Source organism: Brassica oleracea, chromosome C2 (genome assembly GCF_000695525.1).
Source record: "Brassica oleracea var. oleracea cultivar TO1000 chromosome C2, BOL, whole genome shotgun sequence".
Taxonomy (NCBI): Eukaryota; Viridiplantae; Streptophyta; class Magnoliopsida; order Brassicales; family Brassicaceae; genus Brassica; species Brassica oleracea.
In genome coordinates this window covers 22,630,658-22,644,502 of record NC_027749.1, presented here as the reverse complement: position 1 = coordinate 22,644,502, position 13,845 = coordinate 22,630,658, and the positions used below count along the sequence as shown (strand labels likewise).

General features: G+C 34.7%; 2 protein-coding genes across 3 annotated transcripts; one reads left to right on the top strand and one right to left on the bottom strand.

The window, feature by feature from the left end:
* Positions 1-1,494: 1,494 nt before the first annotated feature.
* Positions 1,495-3,605, bottom strand: LOC106325577 (transcription factor MYB122). Of its 2 annotated transcripts, XM_013763622.1 has the most exons (4): positions 3,387-3,605; positions 3,169-3,278; positions 2,809-2,938; positions 1,495-2,431 (listed from the first exon to the last, which is right to left on the bottom strand). In XM_013763622.1, the coding sequence occupies exons 1-4, from the start codon at positions 3,443-3,445 to the stop codon at positions 1,771-1,773; spliced, it is 960 nt and encodes a 319-aa protein (XP_013619076.1). In that variant the 5' UTR covers positions 3,446-3,605; the 3' UTR covers positions 1,495-1,770. The 2 variants fall into 2 exon arrangements, with proteins under 2 accessions (XP_013619076.1, XP_013619075.1); XM_013763621.1 differs by having other exon boundaries at positions 3,169-3,605.
* Positions 3,606-8,505: 4,900 nt separating this feature from the next.
* Positions 8,506-9,863, top strand: LOC106322863 (peptidyl-prolyl cis-trans isomerase CYP26-2, chloroplastic). The gene is made up of 3 exons (XM_013761008.1): positions 8,506-8,856; positions 8,927-9,501; positions 9,583-9,863. Exons 1-3 carry the CDS (start codon positions 8,587-8,589, stop codon positions 9,689-9,691), a joined length of 954 nt encoding a protein of 317 aa, XP_013616462.1. The 5' UTR covers positions 8,506-8,586; the 3' UTR covers positions 9,692-9,863.
* Positions 9,864-13,845: the final 3,982 nt, after the last annotated feature.

Here is a 13,845-nt window from a genome sequence, read left to right as displayed (position 1 = left end):
AAAATGTGAGTCTTTTTCCGGTGATGGTGAGAAGCACCGCACACCAGAAATGTAACGAAATACATAGATGGTGATGGCTCAAGTTTAAAACATGGGGAGAGGGCAAAAAACATCTTAAAAATTATAATTTTTAAAAATATGAAAAAAATATAATACAGTTTTGACGATGAAACCGTTAATCTTAGAATCAACAAATGCGTAGATGCAAAGTTATTGAAATTCAATATTAGTTTACGTTAGAGGCTCATTTGACTACTAACAAGTACTATACACACAACAACACATTATTCAAAAATATATATATATATATATATATATATATATATATTAACTTGTCACCTACTACATAACAAACTAAAAACATCAAATAATGATCTTAACAAATAAAAACGATAACATAATTACATTATCCAAAAAAAATCATGCTCTTAACAATAATAAAACAATATTCCGCGCGAAGCGCGGACACCCCCTTAGTTAAAATTATATTACGAGACAATTATCAGATGAGACACACTTTCTTTTGTCAAAAAAACTCTTATGACCCTAAACTAAAGAAAACATATCTCCTCTTCTTATTTAATTTATTATTTTTCTTATTCTACTTTAAGTTTATATTTACTTTTATTTCAAGTTCTAAAATATATTAAACAAAAATAATTATCATAATAAACTATATATAAAATTCTCTATCTTTTAAGATCCATTTTCATATATATTAATGTGTAAACAAAAATAAATGTGGACGTGGACACCAAAGCAAGGATAACAGAATTATAAATTAGTTGTGGACATTGACTTCTTAACAGAATTATAAACTAGTTGTAGACATGGACAATATTCCTTCGATTTCATTCATCATCTCGGGATCTAAATTCAACTCTAATCAAATTTACATCGATCCACATCACGACAAAGCGCAAATTCCTTAGATCGGAAATCTCTGACCTGCAAGATCTATTGCTCTCCGATATAAGGTAGACGCTTCTTCGATTCTTCTCCGCTCATACTCACAATATCATCTCTTTCTCATCTTGATTGAAGTTTAATTGCATATAATTTATCAATTAGACTGAAGAAGCCAAGTGCTTGTGTTGGAGATAACATAGTCCGTGTCCACATTTTATGGTATAATTTTAGTAACATGAGACCATGTCCACATATTATTGTATAGTTTTATGGAATCAAAACAGAGAGTTTGTCCACATTATCTAGTATAAACACATTAACATTACATGTCAACACATTACTCATCACTCATTCACACATCACCCGTCCACAAATCACCCAACCACTCATCATCCATCACTCGTCCACAAATCACCCATCCACAAGTGTTATTTCCATTAAGGGCAAAATTATCCACAATCTGTCGCTGACCCACAACAAAATATGTCACATGTCAGAAGTGTATCTGGAAGTAATAGAAAGTCAAAAAGTGTTCCTTAGTGTAATCTAACTCTTTCGTTAATCAGTGTTTGAATGTCTCTTCCGTTTCAGACATACCATGCATTTGACATTAGTTTTATCAATTCGTAGCTTCCTAGTTCCTACCAATCGAACAACATCACTATAAGCCAGAAACCCACACAAACTTAAAAAACACACAGCAAAATCAATTATGATTGATTTTACATGCCAAACTCAATTTTCATCATCATCATTATAAATGTATTAAACTCTTGACATTTATGTTTAATTTATCCAAAATAGTTGTCAATCCCTTCAAAGGAGACATCAACTTCACTGATCGGTGTCACACGACTATCACTAAACGTAGTCCTCTTGAAGAATCCTTGTAAGTTCCCTCATGAACGAAGTATTCTCCAAACAAGATTCATCCAACATCAAGAAATCTACATCATCATGAGATACAACATCATTCAAAAATCTTGATGAAAATGTGGTCATATCTTCTAAGTCATCGAAGATATGGTCGTATACTGAGGGGTCAGAGGTGTCGCTAGAGAACGTGGACGAGGACAAAGATGTTGCATCGAGGACCATGTTTTCATTAATGAGGAGATTTGAAGAGTTTGGTGTGGAGAAAGAACTCGATGACTTTTCACATTCAGAAGCACTTGTAGTAGGAGTAGTGTGACTAGTAAATGGGGCACCACTTCCATTAATAATATCAGACAGAACACTGTGGTTGATTCTCTTACCAAATCTGTTTGCTACTCTGTTCAAGAACCGAGCTGATAATGATCCTAACGCATTATTCTTGTTTGACTTCTGATCATCATCATCCTGATGAACGCTGCTTTTATCCGGTGGTGTCTCGGTATGGTCAGATGATTTACCATTAAGTGATTTGTGGGTCAACGGATCGATACCTTTCTTGACCAGACGTTTCTTGATGTGAGTGTTCCAGTGGTTCTTGATCTCGTTATCTGTTCTTCCTGGTAATCTACGAGCTATCGCCGACCATCTGATCAACAAAGCATTATTTATTACCAAGTGATACCAAATCGCCACTATAATAGCGTGACGGTGATGGAAACACACAATGTTTTATGAGTATTGATATGGGGATAATTTGTTTTATTTCATTTTTGTTCACCTTTACACGAACTAAATTATGATGTTCAATGTTTTTAATTTTATAACAATGATATAATGTGTTTGGTTTAGGTATTTGCTTTTATAGTTTTTAACTGACATATATTTTAATTTGACAAATTCAAATATGATATGATATCATAAACAACTATGTAGAGAATCATTTAATGAATATAAGGAAGGCAAATACCGAAACAATCGAGTCAAGTTTGATGCAAATGTAATATTCTATACTTATTAACTTACTTGTTGCCATGAATGGCATGGAGTCTAATGATGGAATCTTGCTCCTCTTCGCTAAACTCACCACGCTTAATGTCAGGTCTAAGGTAATTGGCCCATCTCAGTCTGCAGCTTTTGCCACATCTTCTGAGACCTATAATTTTGTTATGATTGAAAGCACTAAACGTTAATAAAACAGTAATGCAAAGAAAAGCTCCAAACTGGCGGAACAAAAAAAAGAGAGGAAAAGTATGCACAAGCTGAGTTGTTATGATCAGTTATTCAACTAATCCTCAATCTTTGTTTTTATTTTTGTCTTTTACTTGCATATGAACTCATTTTGTTGACGAAGAAATTTGAAGTTTTGAAAATAAAAAGGTATACCAGCTTTATCAGGAAGGGTTCGCCAGCCTCCTTCACCGTGAAGTTGGACGTAGGCGATGAGCTTATGGTCTTCTTCTTGAGTCCATGCTCCTTTCTTCAGCCCTTCCGCTCTGCAACACGGTGTCCGTACCATTCTTGAATCTTGATTCGTGATTGTAATAACTGAAGTGAGAGAGAGAGAGAGAGAGAGAGAGAGAGAGAGAGAGAGAGAGATTAACGTGTTGTGGTTTTGTGTTGGATCATACGAAGGAAGGACTTGATCTTTTGATGAGAACATTAAGGCATCGATAGATACGTCTTATCGACATCTCGTTCTTGCTCGAGACTCTCTATTTCTTTTTTTCATAATATTTGATATATTGTTCTAAAAAATTGATATAATTTCGTATTTTGAGATGAAAAACATAGAGAGAAGAGAGAGCTTTGTTTGTTTTCACTGGCTGGCTAAGGCAAGTGAGAAATTTGTGGAAGGAGCAGAGAGCTTTATATTGTGTATGCGTGCATGGATCATGTGCAGCCGACGGCATCGTTTCTCAGTGTTTGCCACATAGATTTTAAATTCTATTGATTATAGATATTACTTTTTATTAAAGGTGTAGAATTTTTCAGTGGAAAAGATTGAGATGGAGGTTCTTGTACGTATCTTATTTTCCTAGCCAATTCTTTCTGTCTTTTTTTCATAGCCTTTCCAAATTATAGTAACAATATTGTCACTGGTGGAGCCAGAAAACTATTATACAAAGAGAGAAGATATATGAAATCACATTAACCATATAATAAAATCTAGATTTTTTCTTAGATATTATCATTTTAAACTTTAAAACAACTATAAATTACAAAATTATTAAAAGTCTCGTATTAAAAAATCTGTGATCAATTGTTTAAAATTTTTATTATAACAAGATCAAAATGATCATAGAACCATATGAAAATAAATGAAGTTTTATTTGATATAGTCAGATTACACACACGCACATATATATATAAAAGATGAGTGATACATTAAATTTGAATATTTGTCACTGTCAAGTTAATAGTAGTAATTGTAATATTTTAGATTCAATTTCAGATGACTAATTTACACTTTACTTATATGATATCAATGTCAAGCTAAAACAATTTGGTGAATTTAAACTAAGATTGCGTAAAGAACAAATAACAGGTTTGATTGGTGGTTCTCGGATGATTAAGATGCTAGCCTAGGATTTTTTCATCGGGTGTCAAACAATTGTGAGCCAAACAATTATTCAAGTTCAATAAAAAAAGCAAGTTTGGAACTCGGAACACTACAAGTAAATCAGCGCACTCTCGAGGAGCTTCACCTTTTGTAGATCGATCTCAATACCTAAACTCTCATCTGGACTGAGATGCGATAACAAACATTAGGAATCAAGTCTGATCTATTCAAAATACACCCTAACATCTACTCTCGTTGGTTATGGATGCAATGCTCATTCAAGTTATGTCTAGCAGCCTATTACACTTTTGATGAATAAGTTAACCAAGGGTCATGAACTAAGTGATCAGTTTAATGCAAGCTTTAATCACAACAATGAATAAAGACAATCGATTTATAACTTATTTATGTTTAGTTCACGTATCTAACACCCTAACACCCTAGACTAAGCAAGATGAATACTCAGCCATAACACAAGAAAACACGAAGATTAAATCTGAATAATACAATAATACGATTGCAAAAGATAATAGAGTTAGAGTTCATGATGGTTTTTCTTTAATAGAAAAATATATTATTTTTAGACCGAACTGATGAATATATATTAGACATCCATTTATATTTCGAGTTTGTACTTATATTCTATAAAAGTTTGATATATTAGATTTGAACACTAACCTGTGAATAGAGTTTGCCAGTGACTTTCTTCAAAATTTTGGTTCTTAGATATGTATCTCGAATTGAACTATTTTTTTTACAGATGTCCATCTTTTTGTTTCAAATTAACAATTATGTAATTCAAAGAAGAAATTAAAAAAAAAAACAAAACTCATATCAGTGAAACATAAACGAGAAGGAAAGCAAAATTTTATAGAGGTAGAAAATGAAATCACTTATGGAGAGTCAATAGTAAACAAATCGAGAGTAGAAAACCTAATCTTCTTTCGTCATTTTACAATCGATGTTGTCTATCTGGTTTTGGTGATTTGTGTCAGTCGCAAAACTTAAATTCATTTTGTGCATATGAAGTCTTAAAATAATTAACGTGAGTTGTAGTACGTTAACTATTCAACAACGATGATACATTTAAGAGACCAACATTTGTATTCGTCATTTTACAATCGATAAAGATTATAGTGTTGCAAAATGTTATAACCATTTAATGAATAAATATTAGTATAAAATTTTACTCTGCGCATGCACCCGGGTTATCTTCTAGTAGGTTGGTACTATGAAAACTTCTCTTGTTTAAAACATAAATTATTTTTTAATTTCTTAGATAAATTTCAATTTTATTACAAACTATGAAAAAAATTATATTTACAGTCTATTTTCTAATTAGTTGAATTAATTCTAATTTATATTTTAGTGTTATTTTGAAGTTAAATAATTTCTTTTAAAATATTTGTATTTCACCAAAAACATCTTACGTTTTAGAAGAGAGACAGAGACTAGTCTTCTACTCTTCTGAATCCAAACTTGGAGAATCATTGGACAAATAAAAATAGGAACATCAAATATTTGTACCTTTTTATATGTCACAACTCTTATATAATTTACTATTTTCTATACGTGGTTTGAGATACAGTATTAGAAAAAAATTATATGAGACCGGTGGATATGTACTATTCAGCATGTGGCTGCTGCAAACTTTTATAAAGACTAGGACTAAGTATTTTATCAGCTAAATTTAATTTCATCCAATATTTTTTCGACTCAGTTTTAAAAAAATGAATATTCACAAATTTTTGAAACAAATCAAATACTAAAACCAATTATCTGTTTAAAGCAAAATAAATCACAAATAATAAAATTATAGAAAGCATATATTCGCTTGGCTTCGCTCTGCTCTGACAGATATATAAAGTACATATATATCTAAATTAAATGTAGAGTTTTAAATATAAAAACTTATGACCAAAAATCTTATATAATTATTATTCTAACATATGATTTGATAAAATTTATTCACATTATTCTTTATAAAACTATTAAATAAATAAAAAAACTCCATGACAACTATAACTTTTGTTTAAGTTTTGTCTTTCTATATTTTTAACTAATTTCAAAATTTAAAAAACATATAACTTCACTACTTTTGATTTTAGGTTATATATCATGCAAATATTGTTTTAAGAACAAATTTCTTTCATATTTTTCTAGATTATTTGTACTAAGAAAATCTGATAAAATATCTGTAATTATTTGTAATATCCACATAATATCTATAAATTTTCAAACATCAGGTTTTTCGGAATCTGTATTTTCAGAAGAAAAAAATTGAAAAATAGATATCTATAAAATACAAATCAAATCACAAATACTTAAGAATTTGATTGTATTTGTTCTGCTCCACCCCTCACTTCTACCATAAATAATAAAAGCGGACCCTCTGAGTTTAGTGATCCGAATGAACAGTCAGTCAACACATCAAATGTATTATAGTCTCTGTTCCGGAACGCGGTAGGCGCTAGTCGGGCGGTCGGGTTGGGCCTAGCGCCTAAAGAGAAAATCGGGGATTAATCGGAAATTATGCGGGGCGGAATTTTTAGATGGTTTACTATGTTATAAAACATGTTAATCTTTAACTGTGTATAACATTAATACATTTTCATGTTTAAGATTGTATAAAACACACAAATAGAATATATAAATTTAATATAATGTAATTTTCATCAAAATTATGAATATAAATGATATTTATAAAATTTTAGATCAAATAAACAAATAAAAATATTATTAAAACTAAAAAAAAATATAAAAAATATAAAAAAAAAATAAAAAATAGATTAGGCGGCTAGGCGGTCATTTAGGCGGCTAGGCGGTCATTTAGGCGGCGGTCTAGGCGGAAAAAATCGGATATCCGATTTTTTAAACCGATTTGGCATAAACCGGGGCGGAAAAGTGACGCGTAGCGCCTAGGCGGCCGATTTTTAGAACAGGGATTATAGTACTCTTGCATATTTTATTTTGGTTGAATATTCTCATCAGTCTTTAGATACTTTCCAGACAAATAAATATCCACTAGTCCCAAAAGTTAGCAAAAATAAATAAATATCAACTAGTTGTGCTCAAATTTTGGCCAAAGTCATAGCTTACCACGGCCTGATGTCTCACGAATCGTGGAGAAAATAAACTTACCTCGAGATATGCAGAGCAAAAAAGCCAAACAAGTACGTGTACTAAAAGTTCCTTGTCACAATAAAATCAACTGTAAAAGATGGAGTGCGAGAGACTTTTCTATACTGACCGAATTGAGAATCAAAACCATTATACTTTTAAAAAAATCATTACACGACTGACAAAATAAGAAATACAAAACGGCTTAAGAAAATAGTTGGCGGTCTGGACTGGTTATACAAATCTTGAAAATTCGAGGAAAGTGGTAAATCTACTTATAAAGTCTACTTCGTTGCAATTTTTAAGAAACTACTAACCTACAAACTTGGTCTTAAAAACAATGGACCTGGACAAGTACGTATAATTATATCGATATCCATGGGATGAAAACAATAAGGAAATCATAAAATATAGTTAAATCAGTTTCTGCTTTAGAAATATTTTCCACATTCTTACGTAGAATATGGACTTAAAGCATCTACAACCCCACTCCATAATTTACTGCAAAATAGAGTGGAAAATAGAGTGATGAACAAACAAAAAAGTGATTACTGTATAAATGGACTAATAGATTTTTTTATTGTTCATCATTCTATTTTTCACTCCATTTTGCAGTAATTTATGGAGTGAGTTTGGAGATACTCTTAGAAAAAAATATAAACTTTCCTTAATGAAGAATTTTCGAGGAGTCTCTTTTGGAGGTACAGCTCTGAAACATTTTTGTTCCAAAAGATGCATCATGCAGTGTGACGTCACAATGTCCTAAAACCACCAAAGTCTTTGACAACAAACGGTTGAGGTCTTCTTCCTCACCTGACCGGCATTGTTAAGTACTGTAAAATTACATATTTGGTTGACCATGCTGTTGTGTTTGGGCTTGGGTTTGGGCTTGGGCTTTAGCATGGACATGAACTACGCCTTTAATTTGGGTTGGGCTTAAAAAGAACAAAGGACGAGGGTGTGACTATTGTGAATTTGTGATGATGAATGAGATGATGATGTCACATATATATATGGCTCATGTTCGATTTCTTATCCAAAAAATCTTTAAACCATCTTTGTTCCTCCACCAAAGCCTAATTAACACACACACACTTATCAAGTAAAGAAAGTGAAAGACAATGATGCTACCCAATGCAAAACTCTCGACCCCGACCTCAAAGTTTCTACCGCCGCCTATAGAGCCACCGCAGCACAGCCGTCGAACCGCCGCAGGAGCCTCTCCGTCGCTGGAACTGAGCTGTAAATTATCACGCCGGAATCTAAGTAAATCCTCGTTGCTTCTACTCCTCGGCACTCAGACTACTCTGACGCCATTGCTCGATCTCTCTAAAGCACAAGCAGATACAATCTCTTTAGTAACTGATAATCCGACAAGTTGTGGAGACAGAGTAAGGAATCTTGACTTCAGTTTTTTGTCTGAAATTTTAGAAAATGTCTTAAATTCGATTTCTTTGTAAGGTTCCGACCAAGAAAGCGTTCCTCGATGTCTCCATCGGCGGAGAACCAGTTGGACGTATCGTGATCGGTTTATACGGCGACGATGTGCCGGCGGGAACGGCAAGATTCTGCAGCATTGTGAGCGGGAAAGCCGGAATCAGTTACCGGAGAAAAGAGTTCGTGAAGATCATGCCAGGCTACGTCCAGCACGGCGGGATCAGGTCGTACGGCGCCGACGCAGAGCGAGCCACCGCAGCAGCTGGGAGTCTGCAGAACCTAGTGGAAGAATGGGAGAGAGGGAGGAGAGGAGAGAGATGCAAGGAAGTGAAGGCGGGAAGCGTGGGGATCGTGGTGAGGGACCCGTCGAAGCCGCCGCCGAAGACGAAGCTGGTGGCGACTAACGGGAAGCTGGAGGTGCAGGAGGAGGAGGTAGCGGTGGGGCCTAACGGAACGGAGTTTGTTATAACGGCGGTGGATTCGCCGGAGCTGGAGGAGTCGGTGTTGGTGATTGGGGAAGTGTTGGAAGGGATGGGAGTTGTGGAGAAGATGAGGGAAGTTAAGACAGTGAGGGACAACACGAGTTCTCCTTACTTCAAGTAACGATTGGACACTGACCGTTGGATTTGAATTTTTTTTTTTTTTTGAGATTAATGGTTGTGGTTTTGGTGGTGAAACAGGGTGGCTAAGGTGATCGGAGATAAGAGAGCCGTGGTGGCGGAGAGAGGGTTTAATCGGCCTTATACAAAGGTTCAAGTCACCAATTGTGGTCTCATTGAGTCTCAATAGTCTCTCATGCATTCGGTCAAATCCTTGTTTATTGGGGACTTTTTTTTTGTGTGGTATTGTTGAAATGTTTTTCTCTTTTGAGATTTAAAATGTATGATAAATGGATTAACTTCATGATTTGCCTGAAAGAAAAATCTATATAATTAGCTTGTAATTGCTATTTTTCCATCTATATCTCACTGGCACATATTTTCGAGTTTGAATCGATAATATGAATGTAATACTAGCATAATCACTCGTTTTTTGCCAACAATATAAAAAAGTTATCTAAAACAATTCAGATAACCAATAAGAGCCGATCCTGACGTAAAAAGAAAAAGTGGCCGTCAATAGAAGATTCTAATCAGGGTGGAGCGCAAGTGAAGAGATTGTGTTCATGGCATGATCTTCACGAAGGCAACTCCCATGTGGGGCAGTGGAATCAATTATTTTTTAATAACTAGACAAGCGTGGAACGCATAGTGTTATGAGTCTGGAGCCGAGAAACATGTTACACCATCAGTTGTGGCCCTTTTGGAAAATTTATTGGGTGTGGTGAACAACTGGGACAAGGGTTGTTCTAATTGATCGACGTCAATAGGAAATAACCTGAGAGTTTCTTACTTGTGTTATATACCAGTTCGCCAACATTGTAAACAGACTTTAACTTTACTCAATACAAAATAATTTCATGTTTCATATTACATCTAAATCTGTTACAATTAACTTACAACTCAGGGTTAAATCAAAAATAGGATATGGAAATAATCTGAATGATAAAGAAAATGATGAAACTAATACAAAAATAGGAACTCATGGCTAGAGAAGCTGCACACGAGTAAACTCTGGACCTCCATAGAACAAGTAAGTACCCCAATCATCATCTATAGACAAGTTTTTGATGTTGTAGAATTCTGGAGTGGTTGCATTGCGATCAGCACTGCTGTCGATTTTGTTGTGGGAGTGCTTTATTTATATGACTGTCAAAAGTACTCTTAAATTTCTACAAATGTTATTTTGTAAGAGATATGTTCAACAACAAAAATCCTCAGGAAATCTTTGAATTCTACACATCAAAAAGTAAAGTGAAAAATCCAAGATAGATTTCCATTTTTAGTAAGATATAAAATATATTTAAAAAAGAAAAAATAAAGAAAAAATAAAAAATAAAAAATAAAAATAAAAATGGGATTTTTATCTTTGACAAAATATTACAGTTACTACAATTCAATGCAAAAGTTAATATTAGAAAATTTTAGATCATGACTAGATATGTATGCATTAATATTTGGTTATAAAAATATTAGCATGTACATGTTAATTGTTGGGTCAATATTTTCTTAGTGCCAAGCCATTGCTCGGTCAACATTTTAATGGCTTAAGAATTATTTTGGCTAACAAGAATATTATTTTGTTCGTCTACACTATAACCTATCTTATTATGGTCTATTAACTTAATTACCTCTAATTATGATGATCAACTCTCCCAATAACAATTTCAGCAATCTCAGTATGTGTTATGACCACATTGATTTACATTTTTTACATGTTAGTTACCAATGTTGGACATGATGTTCGCAGCACTAAAACTATAGCAAACAGTTCTACTTTGTTGACATGAAGAAAATAAAGAGCAAGAGTGTTGAGATGTAAGCAAAAGAAGAAGAAAATAACTAAAGACGTTGAGTCTACTTACAACAATGAAGTGGGCACTCTGAAAAAACTACATTGAACACTTTGAAGAAAAAAAGCAGATTATCTACAATACCAAAGTTGGAGCTTTGATAAACCTGCATTGAGCACTTTGGTGCTGTAGAGATTCGCGGCCAGGCCCGGCCCTGAGATAAAGCTCATGAATGGACTTTGGGCACCAAGGTTTATAACCATTTTAGGGGCATCATTTACATGCATTTTCTTTTGGTATGGTTGCTTGTAGTTTCTAAAAATGTATTTTAGGTGATGGGTTCAATACTTACAAGGGGCAGTAATTTTAAAATTTGCTTTAGGCATAGAATGATACTGGGCCGGCACTGTTCGCGGCACTGTTCACTACAGTCCAAAAGAAGTTCAAAATTCAAAAATATAGCTGTTGGAATCTCAGTTCTTTGCCTTCTCTCCATATCTTTAATGTCTATGTATTTGGCTATAAAAGCTCTCTTTGTACACAGATCTAAATCTAAGGAAACTATTATCTCCTTCTCTCTCTTACATTTTGAAATCTACATCTCTCTCATTCTTTCTCTTTCTCTCATCTTTTTCATGTTCTTAGAAATAAACTCTCAATAATTCTCTCATTCTAACATGGTATCAGAGCATTAAGCTCCTGAACCTCACAAAAGCTTCTGCAAATCTATTTCTTTGTCAGATTATCTTCAAAATCTGTTGGATACATCATTTTATCCACTGGTCCAAAGGTCTTTCAAAAGAGAAGAACCTCATCAGAACTCAAGAAAGAGGAGTACCCTATTCTCTGGAACTTAAGAAAGCTTCAACCATATCAGGAAAAGCTTCATCAAAGACCAGTTTATCTCAAAACCAGTAGGAACAATAGATTGTCCACTGGTCCACCATATCTCTCCAGAGGGAGAACTCCAACATGGTGTTGTTTCCAGAGTACAAGAAGGCTAAGGAACAACATAAGAAGCGCAATATGCCAAGAAGAAGTGACTTGAATCAAGCCAGGAATGTAATCAAGGAGTTTGAGCATCCATCGATTCAAGGTCGAACCATGTATTCATCTGTTATTGGTGGTTCAAATGAAGGAGGAACATAGAGAAGTACTGATAGTGCAGCCAACACTGATGGTCCAACAACCATGAGTGACCTACATTCCCTTATCAAAGCCTTTATCTCATTCAAGAAGGCTGGTACACACTCTCTTGACCCTAAACCTGTCATTATAGATTCAGGAGCAAGCCATCACATGATTAGTGATAGGAACTTGATTAGTGATGTCCAGCCTGCCTCAGGGAATGTTCATATAGCAAATGGTGATAAGATTAAGATATAAGGGATAGGGAACCTTAGGTTATTTGATAGGGAATCTACTACCTTGTATATACCTCAGTTTACATCAAACTTGCTATCTGTGAGAAATGCTACTGTTGATCTGAGTTGTCAGGTTGTCTTCAGACCAGATGTGGTTGAATTCCAAGACTTAAAGACAGGCCAAGTGATTGGAAAGGGGCACGTTCACAACGAACTCTATCATCTTCAGAAAACAGAGATGTCCGGACCATCTACTTCTCAGTGTTTGGCTAGTACATCCAGCGGGGTTGATAGCACACTATGGCATGCTAGGTTGGGACATCTTCATACAAGAGCCCTAAACTTGATGCTTCCACGTGTGGTCTTCAAGAATGATGATTGTGAAGCTTGCATATTGGGGAAGCATTGTAGAACAGTCTTCCCACAGTCTAGCTCCATCTATGAAAGATGTTTTGACCTAGTTCACTCTGATGTATGGACTGCTCCATGTGTGTCCAGAGAGAACCACAAATACTTTGTCACCTTTATTGATGAGAAATTCAAATACACTTGGGTGACACTGATTCCGTCTAAGGACATGGTGTTGGATGCTTTCAAGAATTTCCATACCCATATCTGCAACCATTTCAATGCCAAGCTGAAAATTCTAAGGTCAGGTAATGGTGGAGAGTATACAAGTCATGCATTCAAGCAATATCTTGCTCAACATGAGATTACTCACCAGACAAGTTGTCCTTACACTCCTCAACAGAATGGAGTTGCTAAGAGGAAAAACAGACATTTGATGGAGGTAGCAAGATCAATGATGTTCCACACCAATGTTCCAAAAAGATTCTGGAGTGATGTTGTGATGTCTGCTACCTATCTGATCAATAGGACTCCAGCTAAAGTCCTCAACGACATGTCTCCTTTTGAGGTCCTAAACAAGACCAATCCATCTTTGGACCACTCGTGTGTGTTTGGATGCCTCTGTTTTGTGATGATACCTGGGGAGCTGAGGAACAAGCTTGATGCTAAAAGCTCAAAAGATATTTTCATTGGTTACTCTCCAACTCAGAAGGGGTATAAGTGCTATGATCCAGAGTCAAGAAGGGTTCTTGTCTCAAGGGATGTGAATTTTGTAGAATCCAGAGGCTATTATGATGGAAAGAGTTGGGATGAGCTCAAAGATCTTTCTCAATCAGCCT

Bases quoted from the DNA above. Each gene is read 5' to 3' on its own strand.
- LOC106325577 (XM_013763621.1), bottom strand. From the start codon at position 3,445: ATGTTCTCATCAAAAGATCAAGTCCTTCCTTCGTATGATCCAACACAA. The intron at 2,939-3,168 runs GTATACCTTTTT...ACAAAATTATAG, and splicing joins AACCCTTCCTGATAAAGCTG to GTCTCAGAAGATGTGGCAAA. The intron at 2,432-2,808 runs GTAAGTTAATAA...TTTGTTGATCAG, and splicing joins CATGCCATTCATGGCAACAA to ATGGTCGGCGATAGCTCGTA.
- LOC106322863 (XM_013761008.1), top strand. From the start codon at position 8,587: ATGATGCTACCCAATGCAAAACTCTCGACCCCGACCTCAAAGTTTCTA. The intron at 8,857-8,926 runs GTAAGGAATCTT...TTTCTTTGTAAG, and splicing joins CGACAAGTTGTGGAGACAGA to GTTCCGACCAAGAAAGCGTT. The intron at 9,502-9,582 runs GTAACGATTGGA...GTGGTGAAACAG, and splicing joins ACGAGTTCTCCTTACTTCAA to GGTGGCTAAGGTGATCGGAG.